Here is a 20,574-nt window from a genome sequence, read left to right as displayed (position 1 = left end):
TGTTCTTAGGAACTTTACCTAACAGGTCTCACTATTCCCTCTGGCTTTAGAATAAATAGATTAATTGCTATGGCTGGAGAAAGTGCTAAAAGAAGTTATTTTACTTCTGAATGTTTCTAATTCTTCTTAGAGTAGTGTGATGTTTATAGCACTTGATAAATTTTTTACTTAATTATTAACTCCTTGGGAGAAATCCCTGGTGAATTTAATTAAACTGTAAATTAAATTAAGCTATAGCTTATTCTTATTTGTTAAATGAGCAACCCCTATGTCCCTCCAAATTTCTGACTACATATCCCTGTAAAACTTCTGAAGCCAACTCATTGTATAGAACTCTCTCCATCAGTATTCTGGCAAAGAATCAGTTTTAGGTTTAACTGTTGAGTCTCATGACATTTTTTTTCTTTTAGGAAAGAACTTGTTTAAGAAAAATTTAAAGCTTTTGTCAGTTGTTGATTTCACTGATAAAAATCTTCTATGGGCTAACTTACATGTACTTGAAACAGGTCCCATACTTTTAATGATTCTTTAGAGTCTGTGTTGGAATTTACACTGATACTTAGGATGAGAACTGATCTATTTTTAGAAGTATAAAACATAAAAACAGACGTAGCATAAAATGTCCTATTTTTAGTGTCAGAAAACAGAGCTGTTTTCTACTGAACTACTTGGGGTAGCTTTTGGGTTAATGTGCTTTTCTGCCTTAGCTAATAGGAGGACTCAGTCGTTTTTCATGCTGACATAAATCACAGTTAAAGGAGTTGCTTTAGGAAGTAACTGAACTTGTTGGGCTGTTACTGGGAGGCAGAGCAGCTAAACTTAATATTGCCAAAGGAAAGAAAAGGGATAATTTGAGAATCCGGTTGGATAATGGTAAATCATTTTATTTAAAGATTAACTCATATGGTTATTTGTGGACTCATTTCTGTAATAATATCCTGTCTGGAAATTATATTAAAGTTCTTTCATGGTAGAAATGAATTCCTGTTCTCAAAATTTCTTGGGCAAAGTTATTCTTCCAGCATCTGTGGTTATAATTTTGGAATTCAAACATTTATGTAGATTCAGAGTTGCTTTTTTGAGAAAAGTTTTGGTGTTGCCAATAATTGTTTTGTATCGTGAAGGATGGGGACCTCTCCAATAGGAAAGGAATAGCAAGTTGATATCTCATTTTTTTTTGCAATTTCTGATCTTGTTATCTGGAACAGTCTTTTTGAGATTATGCATCCTGACCAGTGAGTGTATTGTGAAAGCAGTTTAGTGGGCCATGGAAAGCATTTAAAAAATATATAGCATAGACTAGAAAACCTCAGTGTGTGTGGCATGTAGTAAAGGTTAATCATATTTCAAGAGACTTACACATATGTGTGCTTATTCTGGGTTATGATGTAATACTTCTTGCTGGGAGAGAGGTCAAAAGAGTTTGAATCTGCCTGATTTGAACCATTCACATTTACTTTCAGTTAATATATAGACCAGAAACTTCAATAACTGCTAATAATAACAGGTTGAGTTGTGGGCCTAAGATACTCAGGAAGATATATTGACAGTTCCTATTTAGAGGGAAAGTTTAAGGATGTTTCATTTCTTTCTTTCTTCATTCATGCTTTCCTCAGTAGTCTCTGCACTTTATCTAGCTTAGAAATGGGATCACTTCTAATTGATTCTGTAGTCCTGTGATTTCTAAAGTGTACAGCCTTTGGCTTTGTTGAAGGTCATTGTAAGAAGCCAGCCTTTGATGCACTGCCTCTACATTTTCTCTAAAATGGCTTTAAGGGTATTGTCCTTTAATTTATTCAGGGCTTCTTAATTAACTGATGTGTTTTTTCTGATTAAATATTTTTTCATTAAATATTTTTTCTACTTATTTGGTCAAGAAACTCAGATAATTTGTGTTCCAGTGCATAGTTCCTTTTTCTTTTGTCATATAATTGTCTCTTCTTTTCTCCTTACCTTTTTACTCAGAATATATATGTATATGTATGTATACATGTGCAGGTATTTAGGGTATAGAGAAATTAAAAATCATACCCACTGGGTCTGAAGTGACCTAGATGTCTTTGATATTCATCATCTGTCATGGAGGTTAGCAAATATTTTCTATGAAGACCCAGTTATTAAATATTTTAAGCTTTGCATGCCATATATTTTCTGTTATAGCTATTCCACTTTTCTGATGTACTGGTGAAATCAGTCATAAACTGTAAATAAACTAATGTTTGTGACTGTGTTCCAATAAAACTTAATAAAAACATGGCACGGCCTCATTTGGTCAGCCCCTGATCTAATACAATGTCTGGTTCTTAATAGCCATTTATGTATTCATTGCATTGCACAAAAACTCAACTGCACAAAATCACAGAGTTTTCAGACTCTGATAATCAGGATCATAGTGTCCTTGAAATGTAGAAGGAGAAGCTACTTCAGACGTTTCTGGTTTAGCTAGCTATCTTTTTTGGAATGTGGACCTTTGAAAATCTTTTGAAATAGTTATAGACCCATGTATGCACATTTAATTGGAGGAGGAAATGGCAACCCACTCCAGTATTCTTGCCTGGAGAATCCCAGAGACTCTGGGGCCTGCTGGGCTGCCATCTATGGGGTCGCACAGAGTCGGACACGACTGAAGCGACTTAGCAGCAGCAGCACGTACATTTAAAATTTGCATGTCACTTTAGGATATTCACATACTCACTGAAGTCTTTCAATAGGCCCCAGCTAAGCCTCTGATCTCGGAGAAGGCAATGGCACCCCACTCTAGTACTCTTGCCTGGAAAATCCCACGGACGGAGGAGCGTGATAGGCGGCAGTCCATGGGGTCGCACAGAGTCGGACACGACTGAGCGACTTCACTTTCACTTTTCACTTTCATGCATTGGAGAAGGAAATGGCAACCCACTCCAGTGTTCTTGCCTGGAGAATCCCAGGGACGGGGAAGCCTGATGGGCTGCTGTCTATGGGGTCGCACAGAGTTGGACATGACTGAGTTGACTTACCAGCAAGCCTCTGATCTAGCTTTTGTTTTATGGATGAGAAAATGGCAACTTAGATATTTTGATGTAGATGACAAATACCTTATTATAATTTGTAATACTTGTGGTATACGGCTTCCTAGGTGGCTCAGTGGTAAAGAATCTGCCTGCTAATACAGGAGAAGTGGGTTTGATTCCCGAATCAGGAAGATCCTTTAGAGGAGGAAATGGCAGCTCACTCTAGTATTCTTGCCTGGAAGATCCCATGGACAGAGGAGACTGGCGGGTTGTAGTCCATGGGGTTGCAGAGTCGGACATGACATGCACACACCTGTGGTATACGGGAGGTGTACCTTGTTAAATTAGCAGTCATTTAATCAAGGTTTTGTCTTCTGCAGAAAATACTGAATATGAAATGGAAGCTGTGTTGTGTGTCTGTGTTTGCTTGCTTAATGCTTGTCACCTTAGGCTGGTTAGGGCTTGGTTTTCTGAAGAATAATCTCTTGTAGGGAGTTTAATAATAGCTGGAAAATATATCAAATAATTTAAGAATATTTGTAATGTATTAACTGTTCAAGAACTTGAACCAAAAATGGAAATGTATTATTCTAGAAGATAGCACAATCATTTCTTAACTACTTGCAGAAGCTCAGCAGTTTAAACTCTCATCACTGTGCCTTTCTGGAACATTTAAGGAATACCTTGTTGTAAATGAAAAAGAAATGCATAGCTTATTTTACATTTTCTATTTTTATGCTTATATTATTGTAACATTTTTTTATTAACATTTTCAGGGAAAACTTAAGTGACTAATTGTGTAAGTTAAGTTAATGTTAACTGGAGGACACATTAACATAAATTTCAGGGGATTATCATGACAAAAATGTTATGTTTTCTTTATGTACTAGTTAAAGTCAGTGTATCAGAAGCCCGACTCTTAGCGACCCCATGGACTGCAGCCTACCAGGCTCCTCCGTCCATGGGATTTTCCAGGCAAGAGTACTGGAGTGGGGTGCCATCGCCTTCTCCGATCAGAAGCCCAGACTCCCTTTATCCAGAGGCTCTGCTGTGTGCTACCTAGGTTTTGAATTGTACTGTTTTCAGCTTTTTCAAGAGGATGCTCTGGAGAAGACCTGTCCACTTCTTGCTATCCCCAGGTTGAAAGTGATGTATATTCTTCTCAAATTTCATTGAGAAAAATTATTTTTATTGATGTTATATATGTCTTATAGTCATATCTCAGTAACAGTTCTGTATTCTGAAAGGGGAAGCACAAATATTGATGGGTAGCTAGCCATTTCTGCCATACAGGTGTTCTTTCTCTTTAATATACTGAAAAGGACATTATGATTTTGTCAATAACCTTTACCATATCTAACATTTATGTTTTGTTCATAACAGAAAAAAGTGATAAGTGGAGAGCTTTTACTTCATTCTGACTACATTGAATTTCAAAATATTGCTTAGTGGAGGCAGGCTGTTCAGTTCCCTAAATCTGTATGCTGTATGCTGAAGCAACTAGTTGAAGGCTATCTTTGCCCTCAGAATTAATGGCTTTGTATAGGAGATATTGTAGACTACTAACTACAGTGTGAAACCAGAGCAAAGAAGTAAGGAAGCGCAATTAATGCTTTTGGGATATTAAAAGGAAGGAGCAATTATGTCCAGGTATGTGTGTCCTCTGACACACAAAGGTAAAATGGAGAGGTAAGAAAGATTGAAAGTGAAAGGGTGGGAAATGGCTTAGTGGACAAGTAGTATCCAAAAATAAAATCAGCCAAAATAAAACTTAATGCAAAAACATTGATGGCCAGATGCTGAGTTATATTAAAAGGTACAGTTCTCCAAACAATATATGATGACTTTTTATGTACTTAACAACCTACCTTTGAAATGTGGTAGATCAAGCAGACCTTCTCCCCCAAAAAAATCCCCAAACTGGATCTTTAAATACCAGAATTGACAGGATTATTTTATAGAAACATAAAACTCTGTTCCCAGCAGATAAGACAGTGTACATTTTTTTGATATACACATTTGGTATCTATAGCCACTGAAAAAGACTTGGTTAAAAAGGTCTTGAAAAATTTCAGAGATTCATTATCATAAAGATCATTCTCTCTGGCCACAATACAGTTAAATTAGAATAACTACAGATATGTTTGAATTGATTGCTACAGTTTTATTATTTGTTTTTTCTTTGTAAGCTCTGATTTTCATTTTTCTATTTCCCCTCTCACGCTAGTTGTTTGCTTTTCAGTGTCCTGAAATAAATGCTCCATACTTTCTTTCTAGGTTTTGTGGCTATTTCAGTGAGAAAGAATGGAATATGCTTACTTTTATGTTACTTAGAACTGGAACCTGTTAACATTTTGATGTACAACCTTTGAAGACGTTTTTTCTGTGTGTGCGTGCTGCATATACACATACACTTATACATTTTCTTTTGTAATTTGCATTTTTTAATGTTAGGAACATGTTTCAAGGACATTAATTTTTTCACATTAAACAAAAAAATTTAGCTGCACCGGGTCTTAGTTGTGACATGCAGGATCTAGTTCCCCAGACCAGGGACTGAACCCTGGTCTCCTGCATTGGGAGCACAGAGTGCTAGCCACTGGATCACCAGGGAAGTTCCCTTTTTCACATTGTTATTTTAATCATTAGCATGTATTTTATTGTGTTCCACAGTTTGTTTAATCAGTCCCCCCCTTTTTTTTTTATTTTTAAACTTTACATAATTGTATTAGTTTTGCCAAATATCAAAATGAATCCACCACAGGTATACATGTGTTCCCCATCCTGAACCCTTTTGTTAGTTTTTTGGGTTATTTTTCATTTTCAGTTTTGTAAAATTCTCTGACAAACATACTGGCATGTAAATCTTTGCACATACCTCTGTTTAGTCTATAGCATCAAAATTTGTGAATAATTATAAGGTTTTGACATGTATGACCAAATTATTCTCTGTGAAAAATGTCACAGTTTTTTCTTCCAAGCACATTTTTGGTCCAATGCTGTTTTTTACTATTGTATTTTTTTGAATCTTTTATAGATGGAAAATGCTATTTATTTTTTATTACTAAGTGGAATTATCAATTTTTTTACCATGTTATTCTCCTGTCGTTTTGTGATGTAGAAAAGCTAACTTTTACATTTTGTTAGCTGATCGATACTCAGTATTTTTCAGTTACATCTTTTGGATTTTCTATATAAAAAACAGTCATCTTCGTGTACTGATAATTTTGTGTTCTTCTTGTCAGTACTTACACTGATTTCTCTTTTGTACCCTAATTTAGTTGTTTATAACTTCTGTAACTATCTTGAATAATAATACTGATAAGTATCTTCAACTCATTGCTATTTTCCTTAGCTCCTACAGTAGCTGCCCTAAGTTATCTTTTACTTACCAAAGCTGATAGATTTTTAAAAATTATTATTGAACTTCTCTATTGTATTACCAGTAGGAATTCTTATTCGTAACCTTCTAAAAAAGTTTTATTTTGAAATAATTTCAGCCTTCCAAAAAAGGCAAGAACATTACAGAGAACTTACTTTTCCTTTAATTATTTGAGCATAAGTTGCCTATATGATGCTTCAGTAACCCCAGCTAAATTTTACACCAAAAACTTGATCAGGAAGTTTTTAGGTACTGTAACCAAGTCATCAACCATGGAATTTCTGTTTTTGAGCAAGTTGGTTTCCTAGTGACCATGTTAGGGCAAATACTTTCTGTTTGTAAAACTGGTTTGTAAAACAAGCTTTTTTGTTTTTAGTCACTAAGTTGTGTCTGACTCTATTGCGACCCCATGGACGGTAGCCCACCAGGCTCCTCTGTTCATGGAATTTTCCAGGCAAGAATACTGGAGTGGGTAGTAGCCATTCCCTTCTACAGGGGATCTTCCTGACCCAGAGATCAAACCTGGGTCTCCACCATTGCAGGTGGGTTTTTTAACCATCTAAGCAATCAGGGAAGCCCTCTTTTTAAATATTTGGTTATTTTACTGTGGTGAATTGGCTTATTCATCTCAGCTTGTATAATGGGAAACTGAGAGAAGGTATTGAAATGTAGGTGAAAAATCCATCAGTTTTTCTATCAGTTACAGTACATTTAGTATTATGTTTCTGTCATTATTTTGCATTGTATGTTTTCTGAGAGTCACTGCCCCTCCCTCCTTTTTCTTCCTCCCCCCACAATAAAAACTCATGAACTCTTAAGTGGTTTTTATGAATTCTTTATTCATGACAGGTTTTCAGAAATAGGAAAATCAGTATTAGTCATGCTTCTTGACTTCTCAGAAGCTGTTTATTTTTAACATCTGTATTTAATAGTGATAGCATGAGGGAAATAAACTTTTTAAGGGTGAGCATTTTGATACTTAAAATTTACTTTTGAAGCTTAATTTATGTATCATTTTAGCATCTATCTTCCCTGGTATGATAATATCTGAAACCTTAATCTTACTGATATTTTGTGTGTTAATTTTATGGCATATGATAATTGGCACTTTAAAAGCTGCTAATATGAGAAAAACTTGAATTTAGTCATTGTACATTTCTTTTCTATTTGTATCCATTGGGAGTGAGTGAAGGAATTGGTTTTTGCAAGCATGTTATGGTTGAATAACTTTAACTTGGAGCAGGCTTCAGTGTAGGTGTTAATGTCAGCTGCTAACAGAAGTTGATTCTGTTTTGTCCAGTAAACTTGTGGTTTAAAGAATATAAGCAGATAGTTATTTAAGTAAATAGCTAAATTTTAAATTAGTTTTTATGTAGATTTTATAGTGGAAAATACATTTTAATAGTTTTTAATCTTTTTCTTCTGTCTTTTTAAATGCTATTTATGAAGGCAATGGCACCCCACTCCAGTACTCTTGCCTGGAAAATCCCATGGACGGAGGAGTCTGGTAGGCTCCAGTCCATGGGGTCGCTAAGAGTTGGGCATGACTGAACGACTTCACTTTCACTTTTCAGTTTCATGCATTGGAAAAGGAAATGGCAACCCACTCCAATGTTCTTGCCTGGAGAATCCCAGGGACAGAGGAGCCTAGAGGGCTGCAGTCTGTGGGGTCGCACAGAGTCGGACATGACTGAAGCGACTTAGCAGCAGCATGCTTAGTTTTATTTATATTTTCTATTAAATTCCTCAGTAATATATCTGTATATGCTTATTATGTGAAAAACTTCTGATATTATGAATTCCTGTTACGCTTTTATCTATTCTCTTTCTTTCCCTACTTTTCTCTTTTGTCTTCATCTTTGTGTTCTTTCCCTTTCTTTCTTTTAGTACTTTTTGTATTTTCTTCCTCAGTCATATTCTCCCTTTCCCATTTCACTATTATACAATATTAAGTCGAAGTAGTCAAATTCATTTTATCTTCCTTTCTCGAGCCTTAATTTTTGAGTATTTTAATAGCTGTTTAAAAGTAGGAAGAGACGATGGTAGCTGAAAAAATAACTTTAAAGAAGCTTTTCTTTTTATATATTGTATAATCAGTGTACAGTAACATTGTTTCATTTGAGAAAATGTTTATAAAACGGGCAGAAATCAACGTACTTGTAGATTACATGGCCTTTGAATGAGACCTAGTATTATGTTGTTAAAAAGGTGTGGCTTCTATGATTTCTCTAGTACATGAAACTTCATGATACAGAACTTCTTTGCAGGGGTGTTTGTTGAGAAGGATCTGGTACTTACTAACTCTTTGGCAAGCCTATTTCCCTATCTGAATGTTGGTTTCATCTTTGCAAAAGATGCAAAATGATACTCTCATTGTTCATGTACATTAAGTTCAGTAATATTTTAAGGATAATTATTGATTTAACATTTAATTGGAATATTTTTCCCCTTATTTTATAGGCTATGTACAGAGTCTGATCAGACGAGTTGTAAATAATGTAAATATTGTTATAAATAATCTGATACTAAAATATGTTGAAGATGATATTGTCCTTTCAGTCAACATCACATCCGCAGAATGCTATACAGTAGGTGAATTGTGGGATCGTGCATTCATGGATATTTCTGGTGAGTAAATGTCAAGATTAGTTGACATTTTTCTTTTTCTTCTGTTGAAACATTTATCTTGGATTCTAAACCTTTTTTGGTCCACCAGCCTCTTTGCTAAGTCTACTGAAAGCTTTATATCTTCATCCTGAAAAAAATGTACATATATTAAATTTAGCATACAATTATAGGAGATTATTAGACCTTCAGATTAAGAAATCTGACTTGTTTTCTAATACTCTTAATTTTTATTCTTATCTCATGCTTGTTTCAAATGTTAATGTCATATTTTACAGTACAGTGGGTTGAAGGAATAAAAATTGAATAATAATTAAAATTTTGAATGTTTTTGAAAGAGGAAAAGGAATGTGTTGCTTTTACATAGTTCAGTAATGGCAAAACTGTGTATCTGATGTATGTTTTAGATTTGTATACTGCAGAGCATATTTGGGGTGTTTGGAAAATCACAAAGCCTCCTTTATTATGTGCTGCATTTTCCTTCTGCTTATATTAAAATAACTATTTAATAATAATATATTTTTAATAACTACCAAATACTTTTTATTATTTTATATATTTTCAACATGGAAGGTAGGCATGTTGAGAAGCCTTGAAAATACAGCTGTGAAAAAAGTGCTGCTGTTTTGCTAGAAGACATAATAGTTAAATAAGTCACAACACTTTGATACATGTTCTGATAGTGTAGGGAGTGGGTATTTTTTGAAAATACAGTAAGGAGACTATTGTGAACGCCTTGTATCTGTGATTTGCTATTGTACATAATTGCTAAAGGCGCTGGCACTAAAGTTAGACTACCTGAGTTTGAATCTTGACTCTCCCAACTTCATAGAGATGTGTGATCTTGTGTGAGTTACTTTGTGGTTTCTTATTTTCCTCAAATACATACCATAGCATAAAAGTATTTGTTACATAGTAAGTGCTCAGAAAGTGAGCTGCTGTTATTATTATTTTAATTCATTTTCTCAGATTCTCATTACAGTTCCATAAAGTCATACCCTTTCTCATTTGTTAGTAGTATATTCATTTATTTAAGTCCTAGTAACAAGAAAGCAAAGTGAAATTGAGTCTCAGGGTTTCCTAACTTGCCTTGTTAAGGCGTAAAATAGGAACTAGAAGAACTGAAATGCAGTGTGTTCTTTAGGGTTTGGCCTTCACATTTTAAAAATGAAAAATAATCCTGATATTACAGCTCTGTTGTAAGGCATAAATAAGAGCATATGCAAAAACCCAAGCTTGTTTCTGAGATATTGTCAATGCCTCTAAAAGGGGAAGCAGTATCTACTTCAGAAGTTAAAGGATTAAAACAGAGTAGTTAAGAAAGAATGAAGTCTTCATGTATGGTAAAACATGAATGAATCTTGAAAACATTATCCATGCATGTAAGCATTTCTTTAGGACATACATAGTACTTAGGAGTGGGTTTGTTAGGAGGATATGCAAATATTCACATTTTGAAACTAATGCAGAGTCTTTTTCTACAGTGCTTGTTAGGTCAGCATAATTATTACTCTCATTTTATAGATTGGATTGTAGCACATTATCTAAAAATACCAGAAGTAGAATTCATTTTGTATGTTTTTAAGATAGTTCTTATTAGTGTTTAGGAAAGTATTTTTCAAAACTTAATCCTTTTCACTTTCACAGAAATGTTTTCTAGAATATCCTTGAAATATGATTACTTTAGCATAAAGTGATTTTTATAGCGTAATGGAGAAGAACATGTGCTCTGGAGTAAGGTTTTCAGAGTTTGAATTATGGCTCTGCTCTTTATAAACTGTCTGACAAGACAAATTATTTACCCTTATTGTGCCTTCATTCCACAGCTTTTAAACAGAGCCATATAAATATTATAAGAAAGAATGACTGCAAAAGATTTAGTGTAGTGTCTAATAGCAAATACTCAGTGAATTATAATTATTATAAAGAGAGGGAAGAAAGCAACTAGAGGGTTTCTTTCATTTCTTCTTATGATAATTTCTTTCCTATTTTGATAATTTCTTTAATTTGTGTATATGTACATAATAGTAACTAAATCATTTATATACTGTATAACATGAAATAATGTGGTAAGTTTGTATTTTTTTCAGCTAAAAAATTTAAAATTTATTTCCTTAATAAAACCTTACTATTTTCATACATGTACATATTCTTTATACATGTTAAAAACTTAAATCCAAAAGAAGAAAACAAAATTAAATGCTGAATTAATTAGAGGTTGCCAGGATGTACTCAGAAATAGAATGGACTAAAATATAGTTTATTGTTTTGAAGATTGCCATGGCCATAGTGTATGGATAGTTGCTAACTTAAAATCACTGACTAGGTAGATTTGAGCGTGATATTTACCAAGGAATTATTGTTAGTTAGGAATAAATTTTCTAAAGGTTTTGTTCTCTAGTTTGATACTCTACCAGCAATTGTTTCCATTTTTATTCCCTTGAAAACAGACTTTATAATGTTACTGGTAATTTGGTAATTTCCTCATTAGTCATTATTTAAAAACATGTTGGCCACTAGAATTTTCTATGATGATGGAAATGTTTTACTTTTTACTGTCCAGTGCCCTAACCACTAACTGTATGTGGCTTTTGAGTACATGCAATGTGACTAATGCAGCCAAGGACCTGAAATTTTATTTCCATATAATTTTAATTCATAGGTAAATTTAAATAATACTGTATTCATGGTGGCTACCATATTGAAGAATGCAAGCTTTGAGAACAGCAGTATTTCAGTGGAGAAATAAATGTTAAATAAGCGACTATTACTCAAATGTTTTTATAATGTGATTTTCCAAGAATTTTATTGTTGTTTAGTATTCCATTGCAGATAGTGAAATGTAGATAAATTTTTATAAACTTTGTCTTAAATTTGTATTTGGGAGTCAAGCAAATTGGGGACAAGCTGCTTCATTTCTTTGGCTTCTGTTTGATTCTTCATACATTAAATGGGGATTATTGTGCCTATTTCATAATATTGTTGGAAGCTTTCAGTGATGCATTAAATGTGAAGTTCTATTCATAGGTGCTGACAGTCCTAGTTAAATGCTTTATTAATCTTATTTCTTCTATTATTTTTATTAGTTATACTAATAAAGAATTGCCTTTTTTTTTTCTTCTAAGTTTACTTTTTACTTAAAATGTTTTTCTCTTTTTTCTTTTAGCAACTGATCTGGTGTTGAGAAAGGTTATCAATTTTTCTGACTGTACAGTTTGTCTTGATAAACGAAATGCCAGTGGTAAAATAGAATTCTACCAGGATCCTTTATTGTACAAGTGTTCCTTCAGAACTCGTCTGCATTTTACTTATGATAACCTAAATTCTAAGATGCCATCTGTTATAAAAGTAGGTGTTTCTTTTTCTAATAGTCAAGTTGCATGTTTCTACTTTGTTTATTGATTGTTATACATACTAATCATTGTTAAAAAGCAATGAGGAAATTAACCTCAAATATATAATGTAAAAATGTTTTGTTCATATTATAACTTTTATGTTATTTGTTATGTATTATAACTTTTTTCCATTTAGTGTTCTAATAAAGATTTTTTGGGGACAGCTTTTTTTCCCTGTGACTTAGATTCCATTTTAGTTTTTCCTGCTGATTGTTAGTGTTTTTCTCTTCAATTAGATAGAGGAGATCATATCAAAAAGTTTATTTATACCGATGGTGGACTGAATATTAGTCTTTATTTCAATCCTTATAAATTTTTCATCTGATAATAGTTTCTGACCCTTGTTTTCCTTAGATAACTTTATAAGACTTAATTTGCTTATCTATTAGTTTATTGGTTTAGGGAATTTTAGCTGTCTATGGTTTCAAAATGTGATTAAAACCTTAAGAATATGTGAATGTTTCAGTAATATCTTTTGATCCACATGAAAATTTGTTCTCCAGGTATTGGCCAGTATTTTTAGTGTGTATCATTATTCTCTAAGGGTAAATTTTGTGTTGTTTTATTGCATAAAAATTTTCTCAAAAAAAAATTTTTTTTCTCTATCTCTTACCTATTTATCTGTCTTTGAAAAAGAATTTACACAGTGACTTGTGATTTTGTTAACTAAGTTTTCACATGGAATAAATTTTTATTATTGAATTATAAGCTTTTGTATTGTAATGAAAAAGCCAGTCCTAAGCCTGAACACTGGTATTGACCACTGTGCTTGTTTTGGCGTGGCTATAGAAATTATTTATTATTTTTACATAGTGCTTTTAAAACATAAGACATGTCATTTTGTGTAGCTTTGAATTTATACATGAATTCCACCCACTTTTCTTTGGTGGTGCTCACTCTTGAGTATCTTTTTTTCCTTACACTTTGTACAGGACACATTGTTTTCTTTAAATTCTGTTACTCTTTCCTTCTGTTTTATTTTTTTTTTTAATTTTATTTTATTTTTAAACTTTACATAATTGTATTAGTTTTGCCAAATATCAAAATGAATCCATCACAGGTATAGCTTCTTAGACAAATATAAGCATGGAATAGTGTTGATTCAATAGTAATTGTGTCCCTATCCCAGGACAATGGACTTAAACATTCCTTCTTTGACTTTGACTCTACCAGTGAAGTTGGGGAATGTTAAGAGTAAATTCAAGATATATTTTGAAAGCAAGTAATGAATATGGGGAAGCCTTACCATATAAAAATTTCTTTATTGATCTTTAATACAGATTTAATTGTACATTTTAGGATGTGGGTAAATTAGAGGAGAGTGGTACCACTTATGCTTAACTGAAATTAAATTTTCAGTTTTTTATTAATAGTACTGTGATATAAGATTTGGTGTTTTGAGTTAGAACCATCATTTTTGTGCTCTTAGTCCTAGGAAATAAGTATTTAAATGGACATGGTTAAGCTCATTGATCATCTCAAAGACAGGGAATTTCCAAAAATGTTTGAGACACTCTAATTATTTGTCAAAGGTTCTCATATATGTTTCATTAGGTGACTTTTGAATTTATTTGTATTTGGGTAGACTTTTTGTAATTTTCTATCTTTTGTGAGTAATAAATGTTTTAGAGATTATATCATCTACGAGATACAGAGCATACAGATGTGTTATTTAACATTTCCCCTTGTTAGTGAAAATTTACTTTTTCTTAACAGTTTTTCAGAGGAATGGAAGTCTACACATAAATCTTTGACCACATCTCTGATTGATTCCTTAGGAATGATTTCTGTAATTGCAAATATCTTATTAATGGGTTTAAACTTTTAAGGCCTGTCATCTGAACTACAAAATTGCTTCCAGAAATGTTTAACCAGTGTATATGCTCATGAACATTAAGGGGAATGCCTGTGTTATACTCTACTATCCTTAAATATGATCATACTTATATAAAAGCCAACTTGTTTAGCAAAAATAATGCAATTTAATATTAATTTGATTATTAGCAAACTTAGATATTTGAATATATGTTCAGTGGCCATTATTTTTTTTGAAAAATTCATTCAGGGTCTTTGTCAATTTTCCTATTGTTGGTTAGCTTTATTGATTTTAAAGATATTTATATGTATAATGTATAAAATATCTTTTATATTTTAAAGGTATATATGTTTATGTGTATAAGATTTTAAGTGCATACATATGTGCATACAGGATTGAGGTTGATTTTGCTAAGACAGCTATCACTGGTGCTATTGGTGCCATATGGTATTTAAAAGAATGTGGCAGATAAATGTCAGATTTAAGAAGAGCTTCGCAGGCCTGCATTGCACACCTGCATAAGCCTTCCTCAGTTTTCTTACCTCATTGTAGTTTATTTGGTGTATGATTTTTGTCAGTTTTTAAAACCTGTACTCATAATTGAGTATGGTATTTTATACTTTCCCATATAATTTGCTTCCCTTGAAGTACAGTTTTTTTGTGCCTTTGTCCCTAAAGAAATGCTGATTGCCATTACTTTTTCAAGTTTCATAGACACTCAAATACCAGTTAGTTAAAATAAACCTTCCAAAAGACTTACTTTATGGCTTAATTGGTTTTATTCCATGTTTATGTAGCAACAGGAAATTATTATATTGAGCTTGTCTTTATATTTTATTGATGTATTGTTCTATAAGGAGAACTTCGATTGTTGACTTTGTGTCCTATTGATAGTAATTAGTCTTACTTATAATTAATTCATGTTGTAAATTTTATACCATGTTTAATTCTTTTAAAGTTTGTTTCAGAAATTTTCCTGGTCATATTTTCCCTTTGTTTTCTATATCTGACAATTATTTTACCAGGTGCATACTTCCATAGTTATAGTGTTAGTAGTTTACTCACTTAACATATGTTTTTAGGATATGTATGCATTCTTTTTGGTTAATAAGCTGGAAAGGGTGGATTAACGACTTATAAAATGACATTATGAAACTTTTATTCTTATTTGTGACAGAGATCTTTATGGTTTTTGTTGGAGTACTATTATACTCTTAATATTATAGGATGGGTACTTTGTTAACAAAAAATTTTTGGAAAAGTAATTTTGAAATCCATTGTGACTGTATCTTGTCATGATCATTTCTATTTCCACTTAGATAGTTGGGATTAACATTGCTTCTATCTAAAGTTAGTGATCATCATAGGAAAATTTGTTTAAATTTCTAAGATTTTAGAGCTGTCATTTTGGCTTAAGTATTAGAAACATTGAGACATCACTGTTTTTCCTATGGTACTCCATTTTAAGGCTTAACATTTCTGTACTTATGTTTAAATAGTATTCTGAGTATACTTTTGTTGATGCTTTTGTTTTCTTCAAAATACAGATTCATACCTTAGTAGAGAGTTTGAAACTTTCTATCACTGATCAGCAGTTGCCTATGTTTATCCGTATAATGCAACTTGGAATTGCTCTTTACTATGGAGAAATAGGAAATTTTAAAGATGGAGAAACAGAAGATTCTACTTGTCACAATAAAGATATGTTGGGAAATGTTACAGGTAAATACAACAAAGTTTTTATAACTATTGTTCTTACAAATGTTTTCACCATTGTGAAACTTGAAAAGCTACAACATTAGATTATGTTTTATAGTATTCTAATATGATGGGATGATTTGCTTAACACTGATTTTTTTCTTTTCTACATTTTGCATATTATTCTTTTTTTTCCTACATGCTAAAATAACTTGACTATTTCTAGTAGGTATAAGTGTTCAGAATATACATTATACAAAAGGATAGTCCAGCCTCAAGATTTCCTAGTAAGTTATAGTACAGTTGACCCTTGAACACATGGGTTTGAACTGTGTAAGATCCACTTACACACAAATTTTTTTCAGTAAAACTGCATGATCCATGGTTGGTTGAATCCTCAGATACAGAACTATAAATATGATAGTGAGTTGACTATAAAGTTATACCTGGATTTTCATCTTGTACTCCTAACTACCTTGTTGTTGAAGGACCAGCTATATTGATAATTTTTCTATAAAGTCTCACTGAGTTATTTTAACTAAGTTATTTATACTTAATTATCATATGTAATTATAATTAACTGTGTGTGCTGTGCTTAGTTGCTCAGTCGTGTCCGATTCTTTGTGACCCCATGGACTGCAGCCCTTTATGCTCCTCTGTCCATGGGGATTCTCCAGGCAACAATACTGGAGTGGGTTGCCATGTCCTCCCAGGGTTCTTCCTAACCCAGGATCGAACCCAGGTCTCCTGCAATGCAGGTAGATTCTTTACTGACTGAACTACCAGGATAGTCTATAATAAACTATAATTACACCTAATTAACTGTATGTTTTAGAGGATACCTAGTTAATTAATTGGAGCATTACTCATTGAAGTATATACTTCATTGAAAGATACTTAGTGGGTTAATTTCACTTATTCAGTTCATTATACCTTTACTAAAGCCTATTTGTATGTAAGACATTATTGCTGGGAATGTAGGAGAATGCAGAGATAAAGAAATGTGGGAAAGTACAGAGACAGATTTAAAATCTTAAAATCTTAATGTACATTGGAGTGGACAGACATGTAAACAGTTAGTTAAGCACTTAAACAGTTAAGTGGATGGCAGATATTTGACTTATTAATATTAGAGGTATTAACGATTGGAAGTAGAAAAATGGTGAAAGGAGTGGTAGGCTTTGACTTGTGTTGGTCTGAGTCTCAGGAAAAATTTGGAGAAGGTGATGATTGACTTTCATAGTTAGAGCCTTTAGCTAAAGGGCAGTTAAAACTTGGGAACAAATAACCCCATTAAAAAGTGGGCAAAAGGTCTTTATAGAGCTGTTTCCAGAAAGAATATCGAGGTGGCCAACAAGCATGTGAAAATATGCTTAGTATCATTAGTCATGAAGGGTAATACAAGTCAAAACCACAATGAGTGCTTTATAGCTACTAACCAGTGTAGTTAAAATTAAAAACGACTCATAATAAGTGTTGTCAAGGATGTGGGAAAATTGGAACCTTTAAGCATAGATGGTGGGAATGGTACACAATCTGGTTTGTCAAAAAGTTGTACATAGAGTTACTATATTATCCAGCAGTTCTGTTCCTAGGGTTATATGACAGAACTGGTAGAACAAAAACTAGTTGAACAAAACCTAGCATACAGAAGCTGGTCAGTTCATTTTTTCCACCATGCTATTATGGTAAATTTCAAATATTAATATATGGAAAGTTGAAAGTATTATACAATCAACAGCCACTATGTGGTTGAGTAGATGTGTAGGATCTACTCATCATCTGGATTCTACAGTGAATATTTATCACATTTGCTTATCATGTATCTGTTCATCTAACATCACTTTCTCTCCATCAATTCAACCAGTTTTTGCTGCATTTCACGGTTAAGTTATGGACACCAATGTACTTCACCACTAGATTTCAACAGTATATCCCTATCTAAAGTTTATGTTTATTGACAGTTCTTTTTCTTTTTCTTTTTAAAGGTTAAATTCATAAGGTAAAACACATAAATGTTAATTTAAGTATGCTATTTAAGAAGTTTTGAGAAATGTGTATGCCTGTGTGATATGGGACACTCATCAAAATATGTGTCATTAATATCTCAAAAAGTTATCTCATGCCACTATTCAGTCACTTCCCTTCCTCCAACTGTCTGCCCACTCCCCCTTCCACTTAAGAAAACCCTGTTCTGAATCTCTAAAAAAGAAAGAAGCCATGCATTAGTTTTTGCTGATTCTGGAATTTCATGTAAATAGAAAACATACAGTATAAATTCTCCTGTGAAAGGATTCTTTCCTCAAGCATAATATTGTTTTTTTACTTTTCATTTTTAAAAACTTTTTAAGACTTAATTTTTTGAGCAATTTTAGATTTGCAACAAAATTGAAGGGTAGGTACAGAGATTTCCCATATATCCCCGTTCTCATACATGCATAACCTCCCCCATTATCAGCATCCCTCTACTTATCACAACTGATGAACCTACATCATTATCACCCAGAGTCAGTAGTTTAAAGTTCAGTCTTGCTGATGTATATTCTGTGGGTTTGCACAAATGTATCCATCATTATGGTATCATTCATAGTATTTTCACTGCTCTGAAAGCATTGTATTTGGGGGTTCATCTGTATTGTTATATATATCAGTGTTTGTTTCCTTTTTATTGCTAAGTACATTGAATGACTATGCCATATGAATGTAACATAGTTTATTTAGACATTACCCTGTTGATGAATGCTTGAGTTATTTCCATTTTGGTTATCATAAGTGAAGATGACCTGAACATTCTTCTGAAAGTCTCTTGAAGACATGTAGCTATTCTTTTTCTTGGTTTAATACCTAACAGAAGAATTATTACATACTTTTTTAAAAAATAAATTACCAGGCTTTTCCGCCAAAGTAATTGTGCCATTTTACATTCGCATCCCTGGTGGCTCAGAGGGTAAAGTGTCTGCCTGCAGTGCGGGAGACCCGGGTTTGATCCCTGAGTCAGGAAGATCCCCGGAGAAGGAAATGGCAACCCACTCCAGTACTCTTGCCTGGAAAGTCCCATGGATGGCGGAGCCTGGTAGGCTACAGTCCATGGGGTCGTAAAGAGTCGGACACAACTGAGCGACTTCACTTCACTTTGACTTCACTTTACATTCCCATCAGCAATGTATGCTAATTGCTTCACATCCTGGGCAACATTTGCTGTTGTCAGTCCTTTTTCACTTTTTGCCATTCTGATGTATATGTTGTGGTTGCTCATTGTGGTTTTAATTTGCACTTCCCTGAGGAACATTTCATGCAAAGATGAGCTCGATAAAGGACAGAAATGGTATGGACCTAACAGAAGCAGAAGATATTAAGAAGAGCTGGCAAGAATACACAGAAGAACTGTACAAAAAAGATCTTCACGACCCAGATAATCACAATGGTGTGATCACTGACCTAGAGCCAGACATCCTGGAATGTGACATCAAGTGGGCCTTAGAAAGCATCACTACAAACAAAGCTAGTGGAGGTGATGGAATTCCAGTTGAGCTATTCCAAATCCTGAAAGATGATGCTGTGAAATATGCCAGCAAATATGGAAAACTCAGCAGGGGCCACAGGACTGGAAAAGGTCAGTTTTCATTCCAATCCCAAAGAAAGGCAATGCCAAAGAATGCTCAAACTACTGCACAGTTGCACTCATCTCACACACTAGTAACGTAATGCTCAAAATTCTCCAAGCCAGGCTTCAGCAATATGTGAACTGTGAACTTCCTGATGTTCAAGCTGGTTTTAGAAAAGGCAGAGGAACCAGAGATCAAATTGCCAACATCCACTGGATCATGGAAAAAGCAAGAGAGTTCCAGAAAACCATCTATTTCTGCTTTATTGACTATGCCAAAGCCTTTGACTGTGTGGATCACAATAAATTGTGGAAAATTCTGAAAGAGATGGGAATACCAGACCACCTGATCTGCCTCTTGAGAAATTTGTATGCAGGTCAGGAAGCAACAGTTAGAACTGGACATGGAGCAACAGACTGGTTCCAAATAGGAAAAGGAGTTCGTCAAGGCTGTATATTGTCACCCTGCTTATTTAACTTACATGCAGAGTACATCATGAGAAACGCTGGACTGGAAGAAACACAAGCTGGAATCAAGATTGCCGGGAGAAATATCAATAACCTCAGATATACAGATGACACCACCCTTCTGGCAGAAAGTGAAGAGGAACTAAAAAGCCTCTTGATGAAAGTGAAAGTGGAGAGTGAACATCTGGTCCCATCACTTCATGGGAAATAGATGGGGAAACAGTGGAAACAGTGTCAGACTTTATTTTTCTGGGCTCCAAAATCACTACAGATGGTGACTGCAGCCATGAAATTAAAAGATGCTTACTCCTTGGAAGGGAAGTTATGACCCACCTAGATAGCATATTCAAAAGCAGAGACATTACTTTGCCAACAAAGGTTCGTCTAGTCAAGGCTATGGTTTTTCCCGTGGTCATGTATGGATGTGAGAGTTGGACTGGGAAGAAGGCTGAGTGCCGAAGAATGGATGCTTTTGAACTGTGGTGTTGGAGAAGACTGTTGAGAGTCCCTTGGACTGCGAGGAGATCCAACCAGTCCATTCTAAAGGAGATCAGCCCTGGGATTTCTTTGGAAGGAATGATGCTAAAGCTGAAAGT

The 20,574-nt window shown here is 33.8% G+C and overlaps 1 protein-coding gene across 12 annotated transcripts in view; it reads left to right on the top strand.

The window, feature by feature from the left end:
• The window catches only part of VPS13B (vacuolar protein sorting 13 homolog B), an 806,600-nt gene that overhangs the window by 54,367 nt on the left and 731,659 nt on the right, over positions 1 to 20,574 (top strand). For all 12 annotated transcript variants that reach the window (XR_003514498.1, XM_027561445.1, XM_027561448.1 and 9 more), the window contains 3 exons: positions 8,833 to 9,000; positions 12,164 to 12,345; positions 15,756 to 15,930. Coding sequence is in view for 11 of the 12 variants with exons in the window: in XM_027561445.1 (XP_027417246.1) it covers positions 8,833 to 9,000; positions 12,164 to 12,345; positions 15,756 to 15,930 (525 nt within the window). In the remaining variant the exon portion in view is untranslated. The remainder of the gene's footprint in view (positions 1 to 8,832; positions 9,001 to 12,163; positions 12,346 to 15,755; positions 15,931 to 20,574) is intronic.

Source organism: Bos indicus x Bos taurus, chromosome 14 (genome assembly GCF_003369695.1).
Source record: "Bos indicus x Bos taurus breed Angus x Brahman F1 hybrid chromosome 14, Bos_hybrid_MaternalHap_v2.0, whole genome shotgun sequence".
In the NCBI taxonomy this organism is placed as follows: domain Eukaryota; kingdom Metazoa; phylum Chordata; class Mammalia; order Artiodactyla; family Bovidae; genus Bos; species Bos indicus x Bos taurus.
This window is presented reverse-complemented; position numbering and strand designations above follow the sequence as displayed.